This window comes from Pholcus phalangioides, unplaced genomic scaffold (genome assembly GCF_987345545.1).
Source record: "Pholcus phalangioides strain wild (caught in Gottingen) unplaced genomic scaffold, Ppha-v1.0 ptg000003l_1, whole genome shotgun sequence".
Classification (NCBI taxonomy): domain Eukaryota; kingdom Metazoa; phylum Arthropoda; class Arachnida; order Araneae; family Pholcidae; genus Pholcus; species Pholcus phalangioides.
The window spans coordinates 1,726,597-1,743,348 of NW_028301596.1; the positions used below are offsets into that span (position 1 = coordinate 1,726,597).

Consider the following 16,752-nt stretch of genomic DNA (forward strand, 5'->3'; position numbering starts at 1 on the left):
GCATGGCTGGTTTAGTAGTAGTAGTGGTATACCTTTGTGTCACCAAGTTTTCGACTATTCCAAAAGAGTGATATGTTGCCAACAACTCCTCTATGGTAAAATTTTAAACATCATTTGGGTGTTGCTGTTGTCCCACTGGCAACCGTAGAAAATCTCACCAAATCACTTCTGAACATTTTCATGAAGCAGCGGTATGCGATATATTGGGAATTAACCTAACTGTGAATAAGTATGTGATGGTTTTGGCAACCCTTTAACAACCACGTTAATTAACCGTTAATTCAATTAACGGTTGCATAATTTTTCTGTATTTTTCCTCATTTCTCACATATTTTGATTGGGTACAGATGTATCGGCTATTAGGGTTGTTAATTTTGGAATGGAAAAAAAGTTGCCATGTTGGCACTAACCATGCTATCCTTATCTATTTTAGCACATTTTCATTTCTTGCCATCAGCAAAGGTGTGTTGAGAGTAACTATCACATAGTTAACTTTCAAGCAGCTTTGGTGATCAGCGTCTTAAGTCTCGTTATCATGTTTGTCATCATTGAAATTTATTGAACAATCGGCCAGCCCTGTTTGTCTCATACATTTTATGAAGAGGATGTATGATTTACATGCTTTGCTTTCACCCATCTCACACAATCTTAGCCTATAGTGTCATTAACTGAAAATACTATAGGTTGATCCTGAGGGCTCAGGCTAAAGTCCTGTCATCCTTCCCCTTGTGGAGCTTATGGTTGAACTTATAAATCCGAATGAACATTTACTTATTAGAGTTAACCCACATAGGCATTTCATGACGTAATTTGTATCATTGCTTGAATTGATGTACACATTGATATCTATGTATATATGTTTAGGGTCCGGAGCGAATCAGAGCTTCTAAACTCATCGATGATCCCTTCGACTTTGTGACTCAAGTTCCTGATCCCAATGTCACTACAGTTTTTGATACTCTACGCTATGGCTTGGAAGTTTCAAGTAAGTCAATAACACCACTGAAGGTTGGTGTCTGTAATTGTAAAGGAATTTCTTCCACATTGGCACATGTAACTATGGCCTCCACATGGGAAACGGCTGACAAAACTCTAGCCCTGGGGCATGGGACAATTCTCATTTTTTTATTTTTCATGCTATAAATTGACTATAGAGTAGTTGCCTGTGAAAAGTTTGGACAAGGGGCCTGCTTCAGGATGTGGGGGCCATGCGTGTGACATTGATTCTGTTATTCGTTCAATTTATACCCATCAGGGTTGTCTCGTGACGTGTAATAATCTGCATTATACAAACTGGCAGACTCTGAAATTAAGAGTGTCACACCTCTCAAACCAGGTCTGGCTGGTTAATGATTCAAGGCCTTTGTGTAGCCAATTAGTACTGACAGGATTTGTAACGTTCATTTTTAAAAAAAGAATTCTGTAAAAGTGGGTGCTGATGCATTTTTTTTTATTTCACAAATTCAGGCATAATAAATACAAATCTGTAATACGCAAATTCAAACGTGTAAAAATAGTTTGACCAGAAAGATGGCCTCTAACCTTATATGACCTTCATTACAAAAATAGAGGGTTCATTTTTCAGTAAGTAAAGGGGGGGGGGGGAGAACTCCAGCAGCTATCCTTGAGGATATTTATTTTCTTCCCCCCCCCCCCATTTCTCCCTACTGATCAAAAACAATGCCATAAAAAGCATGCGTTGCTCTTCTCTGCAGCCCTCGACCATGTCAATATCTCTCTGTAAATATGGTCTCCAAAACCTTTCGGCATACTCCAATCCAGGATGAACCAAGCCCCGGAAAAGTGGAAGGATCACTTTAGGAGAATGTGACGACACCTTTTTTTTAGAATGAAACCGAGGATTCTATTCAGTTTTTTGACCAAAAAAATGTTCAACATGTCATGAGTTTGATACCCATTCAGTCCTTATCATATCCCTTATTACGCCATGGTTTGGTCATGGGGGAATTATGTTGTATTCTCATCAGAGTGACCCGGGTCTTCAGGCCAAGTAGCTGGCACAATGGTAGTCAGCCAAAGTTGATTTTCTGTGAGGGTTGCATAGACTTTAGTCATCATGGCAACTCGACACATAGGATTTGTCAAGCACCTCCCCTAGCCTTTTGTTTCTATCACTTGCTGTAGTCAATGTTACTTATTTTCCTATACTATTGTTTTTATTTACCTTCACAATACTTTTCCAGTGAGCACAATTTTAAATTGAATGCAATGTGTTATTCAAGGAGATTTTTTCTTCACTGAAATATGGCAGGCTGAAAAGACCTAAAACACGATACTGACATAACATGAAGATTCAACCATTTCCATCTTTACTTCAGAAAATGGAAGGCAGATTGAACATAAAAAACTTGACAGCATAAATACGTTAAGACCACACATACACTAATAACACACATTCTGGCATGGGCCGATTCATTAGAAACTCTAGAGGCATGTGTACGAGGGGCATATACGTTTAAGAAATAGTAGTAGGCTGAAAAACATTTTTCTTTTTTCTAGTCTATGATTCAAAATCTTGGAAAAATTTCAAGATTTTTCAAAGTTTTAACAGAACTCGTATTCTCGACATGCTTATAAAATTGTTTTTGATTGTATTGCTTATTTTTATTCATGTTTTAATTTTTCCAATGCAGATGATGGAGATTTTCTCGGCACCAAAAACCCAAAGACTGGTGTATTTGAATGGGTGAAGTACAGTGAGGTAGCGTAAATTCTATATATCATCTGCTGACTTCGCACTGAAATCGTGTGGCATGGAGTGTAGATACTGTTCAGAAAGTAGCCAAATGTGGCACCTAGGTTTAATTTTTTTTTTCGCTCTGTGATTGCCTGCTTCGACTGAATTTTACTGTCTCATTTGTCTGCTAGGGCTTTAAACCTGCTTAAGGAAATAATATTAATAATGGCATCATTGTAATAATAATAATAACACTCATAATAATACTAAGTTTTTTTTATTTGCATTAACTTGACAATAATAATGGTTCGCATAGCAAGTGCTGGGCTCAGCTATCATTTATTGATTTACATTCCAATACATTTGCATTGCAGTAGGTTGCTTCATTTGTTATTCATTTTTTAATATTTATATGCCGCTGTGGTGGTCGAGTGGTTATAGTGCCGGACTCGTGATGCGAGGATCCGGGTTCGAACCCCACAGTGGTGGTCGGCTGAAGTTGGTTTTCTGTGGTTCCCAACTTCAAGGCGCAAATGCGAGCCGATCTCCCCGTTAAAAAGTCTCGCCACAGAGAGCAACAGTCCTACAACGGTAAATCATTCAACCATAACACTTCACTCATAGTTAGAAAAACTGGGGGCAGATGACAGTACTACACATAACAAGCATTACACAGAAACAAACTTTACGTCAGGTTGCACTACACGTACACGCACATTCCCGCATGTACCGATTCGTTGGGGGGTTCCGCGGGGGGGGGGTGCATGTGTGGTATAGCAGTAGTAGGTAGGGGCTCGGGGATCCATGATGTTCTTAAGTCAGCCACCTTGTTGGGCAATTTGCCTGTTGTGGCGTTGTATTTGTATTTGTATTTGTATTTGTATTTGTATATTCAGGAGTCATGACAAAATAAAAGTGAAATCACATCTAAGGTGGTTAGCTGCAGAAATTTTACTAGGTCTTTCTTTTAGGCCTCATTTGCATATTTACATGCAGGTAATGTTAGCAATCAGATGAAACATTTTCTGCACTGTTATAGTGTTGAACTTTGTGTCATGTGCTTTTATTCTGCTGTATATTCTTCTCACAGCCATGTTTCAGCACCGATTTTTTTGCCATTTCTACTTCTGTTGGGAATTTTCGCATGAGTTTATCAGGCAAATTGTATGAAGAGTTTCCAATTTGTGTAAAAATTTGAAGGCTTACTTTCACAAAAGTGTGAATTTTTAAGCTGAGTGTGTGGGAGATACATTATCAATAGTTTAATAACATAAGAATGCTATAAAGTATCATCAGGGTAATCAGGATTGTAAAAAAGTGACCCGCGTGACCGGAGTGACATGTTATCTGGGTGACTTGCTAATAAGGCTTGATTACAGCTTATATAAATTGGTAAGCTGATAATTCCATGGAGGTAAGAATCCAGAGAACATGTTTCATCCTCATGATGTTGTTGAGACCACCTTGTCTGGAAAACCTAAAGTAAAGTTTACTTTTTACATTTACACATTCAGAGGGGCATGTGGGCTTAGGGTCAAGACTTTACTAAACATCGGGTCCGGTACGAAAAAAAAAAAATTTAAAGGAATGCTTCCCTTTAGTATTTCTATGAAAAATATGTAAATTGATGTGATTTCCTACTGTGACTTCAAATCATATTTGTTTATCGGTATTCAAAATTGTGTGTTTTTGTGTGAATCTCAAAAATATTTCAAATGTTATTTAGGCAATTTTAAGGTCTCAATATATTGGATCAGCTCTCATCGAAATGGGATTGAAACCTCACATGAATTCATTTGTTGGAGCTAATGCTTCCAATAGAACTGAGGTGAGTATTTCTCCTTTCCCCCATTTTTTATAGTCAGTGAATGCAACTGATAATGACATCTGCTATTTTCACTTCCAGTTTGGAAAAATGATTGCAGCATTTTAACACACATCTCAGAACGCATAAATACACAAGGGTCAGATATATAAAACTTTCCTTCATGCACTCTTTCTGACACAACCTGGCCTCTTGGCCTCTTAGGAGGTGAAAAGTTGACTTGTGCACAACAGCCATAGGCGGAGATAGACCTGGAAGCCTTCGGGGCACGGTCATTATTGCTGGGGGCACGATGATGATGTCAATTCATAAATGCATATTTACATTAGATCAATCAGCTCCACCTTCGACACTGGGGGGAAGCAATGCCCACCATCCGTATATCTGTCCATGTTCTGAGCATACGCAATCATCAATCGATCAATCCTTCATGCACTAATGTTTTCTATAAATTTATTAAAGAATTGGTTATTAATGTTTTTACCAGGTGCATATGCAGTTTAGTCACAATTATTTTTAGCAATATTATTTAGGATGAATTGCAATGTTATTTGTTGCTGCTCCAACCAAGAAATTCCTTAAAAACACCACTTAGAAGCATCATTTTTATTTTTCGCTCTTGCAAAGTCTCTTAGCCTTTTCATTAACATCTTGGTTTTCATTTCCACCAAATTTCAGACTGGTGATAATTTTCTTATCATCAAAGAAAAAAAAATAACCAGGAAAACAATATTAGTTAACAGAGTTCCGGATAACAGAGAAGTGTGGATTTAGCATAAAATAGAAAATTTATAAATATTCCGTAAGTTTAAATGAGAGCAGTAGATCATCTAGAATTTCTCCTGGTATTTATCTTTATAAATATGCTAATCTCAAATTTCCTTCAATATTGATCTCTATAAATATGATCATCTCCAGCTCCCTTCAGTATTTTTAAGGCACATGTCTGACAACATAAACATGTTAGGGTCACACATGTATAACACATTCCTGCATGTATGAATTCCTTTTAAATTCCCCCAGAGAAATATCTATAAGGTGCATGTGCAGTTAAGCTTGAGTATTTATATCTATAAATATGCTCAACTCAAATTTTATTCAGTATTAATCTCTGGCTGAAGTTGGTTTTCTGTGATTCTTAACTTTAAGGTATGAATATGAGTTGATCTCACAAATCACTCATAGTGTTAAAAATAGATTGCACCACTCAAAATTTACTCATGTTAGATGCACACTCAGACTGCAAATACATATGTATACTTCTGGCACAATTCATTTGATAGTAAATTATTTGTTGCTATAGACTGGAGCTGTGCTTGTTTTGAAAGAAAAACTTTTCTCTATAAATACATTAGGGCCACACATAACACATTCTGACATATACCAATTCGTCAGGCAATTACTTAGACAAATGTTTATGTTTATGAGATGCATGCTTGGTTAGGTAGCAGCATGGCCCTCACAAGGGGTGGGCTGACAAGGCTCCAGCCCTAGGGCCCGGGGGGGGGGGGGGGGAGGTTAATCATTTTTTTTGTTTTTCATGCTATAAATTCATCATAAAGGAGTCCCCGTGAAAGTCTGGTCGGGGGGCCCGTAAAAGATCCCAGCCTCTGGGGCCCTGCATCAGGATGTGGGGGCCATGGGTAGCAGTAGAATTTATATCTCATAAAATTTTATCTCAGTCTGCATTAAGATAAAAGGATTCCTAGCTAGAGTCTTCAAAAAAAAATTGATTTCCATATCCTTCATCACTGCAGCAAATATCTTCAGCAACAACCTTGTTGAATTAAAAAAAAATTATGGTGCATGTATTTGTATAATTATTTATTGCAAAGCAGTAATTTTTTAAAGATGGCAGAAGGGCAAATATAAAATTTATGGGTAAAACAAACCTGGTTTTTTCACATACATAACAAAATTTATGAAAAATATTGCAAATAAATGATTTTTGTTCTGTTATGCTGATTATATTGTGTTAATTTTTAATTATGTGGTTTTTTTTTTTCATTTTCCAGTTTACTCTTGTTATGTTTGCATGCGCTGCATACTCATTGGTTTTGGTGCCTCTTTATGATTCTCTTGGAGCTGAAAATGTAAATGCAGTAATTAGACAAGGTGTGAATGTCTGATTTCACTTTTTTTTCAATAAAATTTTGATAACTTTTTGTCTTCACTTCTTCAATGAATGGTTTTATGTGTGTGAAGCAGGTTTACTTTCTGCTTCATTTGATTTGATAAATTAATTTTATTTTAAAGTATTTGGAGTCTGATTGAAGTTTTTTTCAGAAAAACAACTTTTTTTAATTGAAGTAAAATAAGGCCTTATTTATGAATGTTGCATGAGTTGTGAGCACCTTGTTATGAGTTTATATGACTCCTGTACATCACTCTGAAAAACTCAATTAGTTAATTACGTGGTTGTGAGCTAATTCTGAGAATATGTTCGTTTATTTTATTTTGTTTTTGTTTCTTTTAGTTGAAATCCCTTTTGTCATAGTGAACAGCAATAAAAATGCATTGAATATCCTGCGGGATCCTAGTAAAGTTCCATCTGTGAAGACCATGATTCTCATGGATCCACCAACTTCTGAACTTCTGTCTGTCCTCTCATCAACAAAAATCAATCTCATGTCATTTTCAGAACTAGAGGTAATGTTTCAAATCTATTAAATCAGATATTTTTCATTATATTTTACATGAACTTAACACAAATAAGTATCGCAAAATGTACTGTTGAAGTACTGAAATTGAAATCTGGAACAGCCTTCAACAATTGTTAAGAAACTGTAGGCTGTTTAATTTTTCTCATAGTCATACAGTATAACGAAACTTTGTTAACCACAGAAAAATATTGTCATAGAGGCATTGCATCTCTAGCATTATTATATACCAGGGAAAGGGAAACAACGTTTGTTAACCCAAAATAAAACAAGAACAACAAGACGCGTTTTGGAAGTGTATGAAGTTCCTTCTTCAGTAGCCAAGAAAAATTGAAAGAAGGCAAAAAAGGCTAATACTCCATATAGTGGGAGTTACTCGCTGTTCAAGACAAAGAGTCGATATGAAATGACCAGCAATGTGAGGAGGAGGAAAGAAAAATTGTGGAGCTAATTTATTTGTAAATTCATTGAAACACTAGAAAGTGTGAAATGTTCCATCAATGTCCCTTGCTTTATGCAATTACAGTGAGAACTCAGTATAACATCTTAGCTACTTTTATCATCTCCCCATTTATAGGGTCTGTTTGTGAAAGTCTTATGTGTATAAATAGCATGTTGGTCTTGCTTATCATTAAGTCTCCCTGTTTATAAAGTAATTTTTATTTGGTCTTCAGAGATGGCATTATACTGAGGTCTGACTGTAAATGATTCCACAAAATAGTCACATAAGACGAATTCACATAAAGTGAGTAGAATTTATCATGGTAGCTAGGTAAAAGGCAAAAGATTAGCTCAAAGTATTGAAGAGAAGTCAGAGCTAGGTAACAAAATGGAAGAGTTTTTTTCAGAAAGGTTAAAAATACAGTACTAGATTGCCTGCAGCTAAATAATTTTTTGTGTGATTGAACTGTTAAAAATTATTCTCATGAATTCTCTATCCTCAGTCACTTTGTTTTTTTTTGGATCTTTGTTCTCCTGAAGAGCATGAACTATCTGTCTGGTATAACATGCTGATAATTTTCTAATAAGACGGCCAAGATTCAGCAAACAGATAGCAATCTTCAATTCTTTTTAAAAATTGTTGTGGCATGCCAGAGCATTCTGAATGTTCCTAACAAATATGGCAATCCTAGTTTCATGAACATAATTTTGTTCTTTTACAATTCTGATGGTATTGTCAATGCATTACTAGTACTATACATATATATACACCTCATACCCAGGGAAGCAACTAGATGCTTGGTCACCCGGAGCAAGTGTGCATTTTGGCGTTGTAATGTTGAAGGTAAGGTTTGAGAATGACATTTGCACCCCCTCTGGTCCAGCGCCGGGGGCATGAGACCCGCCTGCTCCCCCCTAGTTACGGTTCTGCTCATACCCATTCCTCTGCAGTATTTCAAACAAATTGGTTACGCGTTGGAACTTGTTGTGTGTGTGAGCAACATATTTATGTTGTCAGAAGTTGTGATTGTTTCGTGTTCTTGCTGGTGCTGCCTTCAGCACCGGTATCTTCAATGTTTTACTGCAAGATGTTCATTAGAGATGGACATTTTTGTCATCTTAACTATGCCATGTATCTAATTTGCAAGCTTGTTTTCAGATTTGAAATAATTAGAATCATTCTTTTTTACGATTGTAAAAATCATGTTATAGCGAAATCTCATTAAGCAAGGAATATGTATTATATTTTTACTGTCTGCATAAACTGTATGCTTATTGTAATGAAAACCTCTAACAATAGTTTTGAGGGAATTTAATTTTTTACACTAAGTATTTTCATTTTTGCTACAGGAAATAGGGAAATCTAAGAAACGTGATGTTATAGTGAGTTCTTTCATATTATATAAACTAAAATTTTGGTTTTTCATTTCTCATCTGTAAAATATGATGACGTATTTTAGTTATGTACTTGTATTATGACATTGTATTTATAGATGCCAAAGCCTGACGAATTATATTGCATGCCTTACACGAGTGGGACTACAGGTAATTTTGTTATTGACTGTTTATTCCCCATTAATTTTTACTTTTCAAAGAAATTATTTTCTGTAAAGATAATTATATATATTATTAGATGCTCAAAACACTGTTCAACTATTAGCTCTTTTCATTCATCATGACAATTTTTCAATCCTCTATTGCACTTTTTCCCAAAGTGGGCAATATCCCTGGTGGGCGATAGAAGCTATAAGTATAATATAGGATCCTATGGGTTCGCTTTAGTCGGGGGGAAAGTGATGAGAGAAAAAATTCCTGAAGAAAGGGACAAAAATTTTGGGAACTGCTCTATTGGGTGCAATGTATTTGTTATGGGCATGACGAAAAACAGTAGAACCTCGATTATCCAGGATTTGATTTTCCAATAAGCAGATTAGCAGGGGTAAAAACTTCAAGACGTCACAAAAGGTAAAAGAAAGCAGAACAGGGAATTATTGGTGTGAGCTTTAATTGAAAATAGTTATATTTAGTGATTAGAAGAAGGTATTATTATTAAAGTTATGATTATTTGAATTATTCAAACTCCTTTTTTTGTATAAAAAGGTGTTTTCAATGACAAAAATAAATGAGAAGCAAAAAGGCAAATTAGTCATAGTGACAATGGTTATAAAGCCCAAAATTTTATTTGCTTAACTTTAAGTTAGGATATTTGACTTGAAAGGACCCCTGAATAAAGCTGCATTGGACCCTCATGAAAGCAATCAAAGATGTTTGCTTTATACACAAATATTTACGCTGTTTAAATTTTGTTAATAGAATTGTGAGGGACCTGGGTAAATATTGTTGGCCCAGAAATCAAATACTGTAAATATGTAATTGTGTAAATAGGTTTTTGGTTTTTCCTTTGTACACTACGTTTTATTTTTAAACACTAATTCAGCATTTCCCAAAGTGGACAATATTGCCGCCTGCTGGGTGATGGAATGGTTCAGGGAAGCAATAGAAGCTACGGATTTAACATACGATCCTTTGGGTTCACTTGAGTTGGGGGAGGCAATGAGTGAGAACATTTTCTGATGCAGGGGGCGATGGAACAAAAAGTTTGGAAAACTATGCTATAATTTATTACAATAATTAAAACAAAATATTAATAATATAATTATAATTTGCAATTTCATATTTTTTGACAGACAGTCTAGAACAGATAATATATAATTTTATGGTCCATTTGATCTAAATAACTGATTACCTGTGCCCAATTTACTAAGCAAAATAGATCATAGGGGATCACAGGGTTAAGTTTCTGACCTCAGAAACGTAGTATTAAACTAGTCAAAACTTATTCTTAATGTTGTCATTCATACTTTCCCACTTGGGATAAGCAATCAAAGACATTATAGGAGCTTTCTTAAGCATCATATGCAATCATCATGGCTCAATTAAAGGATATTTTAGTTCTACAATTTAGTATTTTTATTGCTCTCTATATTCTGCACAATAAAGGTATTAGTGATTATCTAGAAAAATTTAACAGAAATCAACATTACATGGTGTAAAAAAACTTTTTAAACACCTATCTTTTATAAAAATTTTATTAAATAATTATTTAGCTATTAAATGCTTTATTTATTCTGATACTATTTCTCCTGTTTCCAGCATAACTATTTGGTGTTTATATTACATTTTATTTAATATCAATTCCAATACATTATTAACTAATATGTTTCAATACGACCAGAACATAATGTATTAATTCCATTAAAGAAATTAAAATGAGAAAAGTACATGATGGAGCCATTAATTGATGAATGGTTTAATTCTTTGATTCCTCAAGTAGTTGTAGGGGCGGTACAAGACCTAATCTCTATCCAACCATATTTTGGCACCTCATTCCCCACTTTATCCTCTTCCCAACAATTCCTTAAATTAAAAAAAAAACCAACAACAAATTCATTTTATTTTAATCTTGGTGAAGGAACAATAAGATTTTAATGCATAAATATATTATTTAATAACATATTTCAATTTTGATTTGGCGCACCTAATAGAGTGGACAGAAATTATTTTCCTTAATTTTTTTTTTTTTTTTGGTGAATAAAATTTCTTTTACTTTTGATCTGGTGCCCCTTCTAGAATGGTGCCTTGTGTGATTGCACTTGCCAAGAGTTACAATCGATCTAAAACCATTCATTAAATTTTATTGGAATCAGAAAGTAATAGTAGTATAATTAAGTTAAATAATTCATTAAAATGTGTTTTAATCAATAGAATGTAATGGTCAATTTCAAATTATAAAATGAAGATAGATGCATTGAATTGCTAATGGCAATTTATACAACTATTGTTGATCATTGTGAGTTGAGATATGGGTTTTACTCAATGAATTTCAGATAATTTCTGTATTTTCTCAATGTTTCTTCATTCATCTCATGAAAATATAATGTTAAACATTATATATATATATATATATATATATACACACTTTTTTTTGTAAATCTCCAGTGGTGGTTTTTTGAAAATCAATTAATGTACTTTTTGTTCCCAGGAACGCCAAAAGGAGTTTTACTGACGCATGCAAATATCATCTGTTGTATTGGAGCTCTAGTTAGAGTTTATGGTGTAAGATGCAGTTACATACTATTTATACTACTATTACATTATTTTCATAAATTGATGAATCACATATTTTTTGTAATACTGCAGGATGTCCATCAACAATTTTTGTTTTTTGCAAAAACAATACACAAACACGATCACATACAAGAAAAGAAGGGCAATACAACAAAATAACACACACTATGCTATTTGAACTCTCAGACACCTATTTGATCCATTCTAGAGCTTATTTAAAAAAAATTATTGACAGTGAACATTTTGTATAGTTCCAAGATGTTTTAATTTTTGATTTTTATTTATTTTTTCAATTATGATAGCCAGCTGGTACATACGGGGGAACAATATTGTCATATCTGCCACCAGCTCATATTTATGAAATAATCAACCAGGTAAACCATAAAAAACTTGCATGTTTTCTTTGTTTTTTTATTTTTTAGCAACTATTTTTTTTTATTAAATCAATATTTGTTGTGACATTCATTACATATTTCCCCAGCAAGTTTATTTTGTTGTGGATTTAACTTAATATTATTATTTATCTTAACCAGTTATTATGCATAATCACTGAATAAAGTTGGTAATATGGAAGAAATTATGTGTGCAAATATCACCCAAATTCGATGGCTTATCAATTTCTCCCATAGGTGATGGGTGCACTACAATAAATTACACTAATAAAAATTAAATTAAACCAGAATAAGTGTGCTGTAAGGATAAAAACATATAAACTATTGTCAGTCTTGCAATGATCACCTTTTTCACATTTGTCCACATTTTAAAACATAATCAAGAGTACTAATCAAATCTGTCATCCTGGACTGAAATTTGAGCAAAATGTCCAGTAAATGCAACCAGCTTTTTGTGGATGTAAATAAATAAATAAATTTGAATATTTAATTAAAAATTTATTATATTTACCAATATAAGCTCATGATTGTACATAATTGAGGTAAATTAGATAAATTTGTGAAATTCATCAAACTTACCGAAATACCATCCATAAGATTTACGTTAAGTGTGGTAAATTCAATTACTCTGCATAATAACCGGTGATTGTGCATGATCACCAGTTATCAGATTTATCACACTTAACGTAAATGTTATGGCTAATGGCCAAAGTTCAACTAGTTCACAAAATAGCTGATATTGGCTAAACCAGTTTGTCAATCTCTGAAGTATACAAGAAACTAGACTACTACTCTGGTGTGGCTAGCCAATTTTTGAAGAAACCAAATTTCAGACATTGACCATGACAATATGGATGATAATTATGAAAATACAAATACAACACCACAACAGGCAAAATGCAAAACGAGGTGGCTGAGAAAAAGATGCCCATAAAAATATGGATGTCATATATTTCAAAAATACAGCAACCAAATTAAAAATGCAACTAATAAAAATTATGAACAATAAAATTATGTGATAAAAATTATACAATGCCCATAAAGAATACTTATGGTTGTCTTAGTCTGAGTATGGATAGCTTCTTGATTTACCCCAACATGTTTATCTCTTTTCTTTTTAAACGTGTTAATTGTGTTACAATTTACTACCTCTGGGGGTAAGAGGCCGTTCAAGTATTACGTCATCATCGATGGGGGGAGGGGGTTTCCGATTTGCTGACTTTTGATGACAAGGGGGGAAGGGGGGTTTGGATAATGCTTACGTTATCAACCACCCTTTATGAAAATATGAGGTAGGATTCAGAGGGGCAGAACTGATGACCAAATTTTGCTGGGGGGGGGGGGTCCAAAAATTTCTAAAAATTTGCTTACGTAATACTTGAACTGCCCCTTATTGATGTGGCGGAAAACCCCACGAAATTTCTGCATTTCTACGTTAAAATCGGCAATTTTAACATTGATTTCCATGGGGATCACAGGCCGTCATTTAGGGGGGGGGGCTGGCATATCCGTCATATCCCTGGCTTTTGAAAATACATTAAAAATGGTATATGGGGGCCGTGCAAGTATTACGTCATCATCGATGGGGGGGGGGGGTTCTGATTTGCTGACTTTTGATGACGAGGGGGGGGGGGTTTGGATAATGCTTATGTCATCAACCACCCTTTATGAAAATATAAGTTAGGATTCAGAGGGGCACAGCTGATAACGAAATTTTGCTGACAGGAGGGGGGGGGGTCAAAAATGGCTAAAAATTTGCTTACGTAATACTTGTAAGGCCCCTAAGCTATTCATTTATTAACAACCCTATTAGAGAAAAGTTCTCTGTGACACCATAACCTTGCATTGTCCCTCACCAATCGATACTGGTGTCCCCTTGTAAAAGCAGTCGATTGGCGGTGTACTAAAATTTCATGGTCCATCCCATTTAAAATTTTGAACACTGCGATCATATCTCCTCGACACCTGCGTTCATCCAATGTAAGCATATTCAAAAATAAAGTCTCTCTTCATAACTCAAGCCCCATGTGCCAATAAGGACACGCGTAGCTGTTCTCTGCACCCCTTCAACCAAGTCTATGTCCCTCTGTAGGTATGGTCTCCAAAACCTTGCAGCATACTCCAGTCTAGGACGAACTAAGCCTCGAAAAAGCGGAAGAATGACTTTAGGAGAATGCGAAGAGACCTTTTTGAAAATGAGACCAAGCATTCTATTCACTTTTTTGACCACCGCTGAACAATGTTCAGAAAACCTAAGCCACTCATCAATGAGAATTATCAAATCGGTGACCCTAGTTGCATCTGGGATAGTGACACCATTCTACCCGTAAGAGAACCGTGGATTGTTCGAACCAAAATGAGCGACTATGCACTTATCAAGGCTAAACGTCATGCTCCATTCTTGCCCATGCTGCAATCCTGTTTAAGTTGATCTGGAGCAACTCCCTATCGCTTTGATTCACGATTACCCCCATTAGCTTCACATCATCTGTGAATTTGCTAGTAATCCCATCGATACTCTGATCGAGTTTATCGATAAAAATGTGAAAAAAGTATGAGGCCAAGGACACTTCCTTGAGGAACTCCACTTGCGGCGTCTGTCCAACCAGAGAATTCCCCGTTCACCATAACTCGTTGCGACCTATTTCTTAACCACAAATCTATCCAATTCAGCAAGTTGCCCCCAATTCCCATCTTGTGTAAACGCTTCAAGAGTTTACCATGTTGGACCCGATCTGAAAAAATATATTCAAATTGCTTTCTGTTATACATATGTATGTGCTATTCTTTTCAGCTTGGAAGTGCTTACTTTGCTAGGCGGATAGCGTATTATACAGATGATATCAAAAAGATTTTTGATGGGATTCGAGAAATTCAGCCTACTGTGCTGCCTTTAGTACCACGACTTATGAACGCTGTATACTCAAAAGTAAGTTCTTTAAAAGCTAATAGATTGCATTGTTATTATTATGTGAATATATGTATTTCAAAATAGCGATAATCTTTTTCATTTTGACTAATAAATAAAGCTCTGATATTATATCATTTTATTTTTTGTTAAAACAATTCTCATTTTTCAACAAAATCCAGGTTAAAATATTGGTTTTATACAAGCAATTTTGTTTCTAAAGCATTGTGGAAACACCAGAAAAAGATGTGTATGTATAAACTGAAGAGCCAAAAAAACTGGTACAGGCATGCGTATGCAAATAAAGAGATATGGAACCAATCAGAGTATGGCGTGCAACGTCCCTTATGGGAGTTGCATGCCCGGTTCGAAATATCCAGTAATTGTAGTGGCAAACGACAAGTGGAAAATTATTACAAATAAACTTTCGCATGAAAATATTATTTATTAAAGTTCGAATGTATATGTTAGACAATTTTAACAGTCAATTAATTCAACATAGAACCCTCTATTCGACATTGACAGAAAGATACGGTCTCACCAGTTTATGGTCATCAATAGTCAATCTTCTATGCCGATCGGACATCCGATGTTGATAGTCACTTCGGCGTAGCGTATCCCCGCAAGTATCAGTGGAGGTCTCTCGGTTGAGAGCCAGATCGCTTCGATCAGCACCAGGAGGCCTCTCGGTTGAGAGTCGGATCTATTCCAGCTGTGGCCTCTCGGTTGAGGGCCGGACCACCTCGATCAGCTCCAAGGGGCTTCTCGGTTGAGGGCCGGATCTATTCCAGCAGGGGCCTCTCGGTTGAGAGCCGGATCTCCAAGATGTTACTTACTGCACGTAGCCTTGACAAGGCCAGCTGCTACGTTACTTTCCGTCTATCATCAGCAATGAAGTATTTCGACTGTGAAGATAAATTAATGCTTTCGATTCCGGACCTGCCGGGAAATAAATTCAGCTACTATAAACTATTTCATTTTAAATAACTATTAGCTTATTTTCCCAGCCTAAGGCCAAATGATGCGGTAGCAAGACGGAGAACCGTCCAACTAGAGGGCTTCAAAGTAACCTCATTTGCATGTGATCGTAGGCTGACATCATCACGATCGGCCTTGATCGTCGCCATACGATCACCGCTGCCGATGAATAGTAACAATATTTATGACAACAGATTTACGTAACGGCGACTACAGACTTTTACGCCGGGGGACCATCGGCACGTTACAGGCGCTGCGGTCGGCAATGCCTATATAACACAACAAGTGTCTGGCATAGTTAGATCGGTTACTGCTGCTACAATGGCAGGTTATCGAGATTTAAGTGAGTTTGAACGTGGTGTTATAGTCGTGCACGAGAGATGGGACATAGCATCTCCGAGGTAGCGATGAAATTTGGATTTTCACGTACGACCATTTCACGAGTGTACCGTGAATATCGGGAATCCGGTAAAAAATTAAATCTACGACATCACTGCAGCCGGAAAAAGGTAATGCAAGAACGGGACCAACGATGACTGACGAGAATCATTAAACATGACAGACATGCAACCCTTCTGCAAATTGCTGCAGATTTCAATGCTGGGCCATCAACAAGTGTCAGCATGCGAACCATTCAACGAAACGTCATCTGTGGGCTATGGGCTTTCAGAGCCGAAGGCCCACTTGTGTACCCTTGATGACTGCACGACACAAAGCTTTAC

The 16,752-nt window shown here is 35.8% G+C and overlaps 1 protein-coding gene across 1 annotated transcript in view; it reads left to right on the forward strand.

Annotated features, from left to right (window-relative positions):
• Positions 1–16,752, forward strand: part of LOC149087880 (long-chain-fatty-acid--CoA ligase 1-like) — a 64,988-nt gene that overhangs the window by 26,379 nt on the left and 21,857 nt on the right. Inside the window, exons 2-11 of the mRNA XM_089242269.1 lie at positions 865–985; positions 2,655–2,722; positions 4,425–4,526; positions 6,539–6,638; positions 7,000–7,172; positions 8,975–9,007; positions 9,118–9,169; positions 11,667–11,740; positions 12,055–12,126; positions 14,939–15,073. Of these exons, the coding sequence (XP_089098395.1) occupies positions 865–985; positions 2,655–2,722; positions 4,425–4,526; positions 6,539–6,638; positions 7,000–7,172; positions 8,975–9,007; positions 9,118–9,169; positions 11,667–11,740; positions 12,055–12,126; positions 14,939–15,073 (930 nt within the window). The remainder of the gene's footprint in view (positions 1–864; positions 986–2,654; positions 2,723–4,424; positions 4,527–6,538; positions 6,639–6,999; positions 7,173–8,974; positions 9,008–9,117; positions 9,170–11,666; positions 11,741–12,054; positions 12,127–14,938; positions 15,074–16,752) is intronic.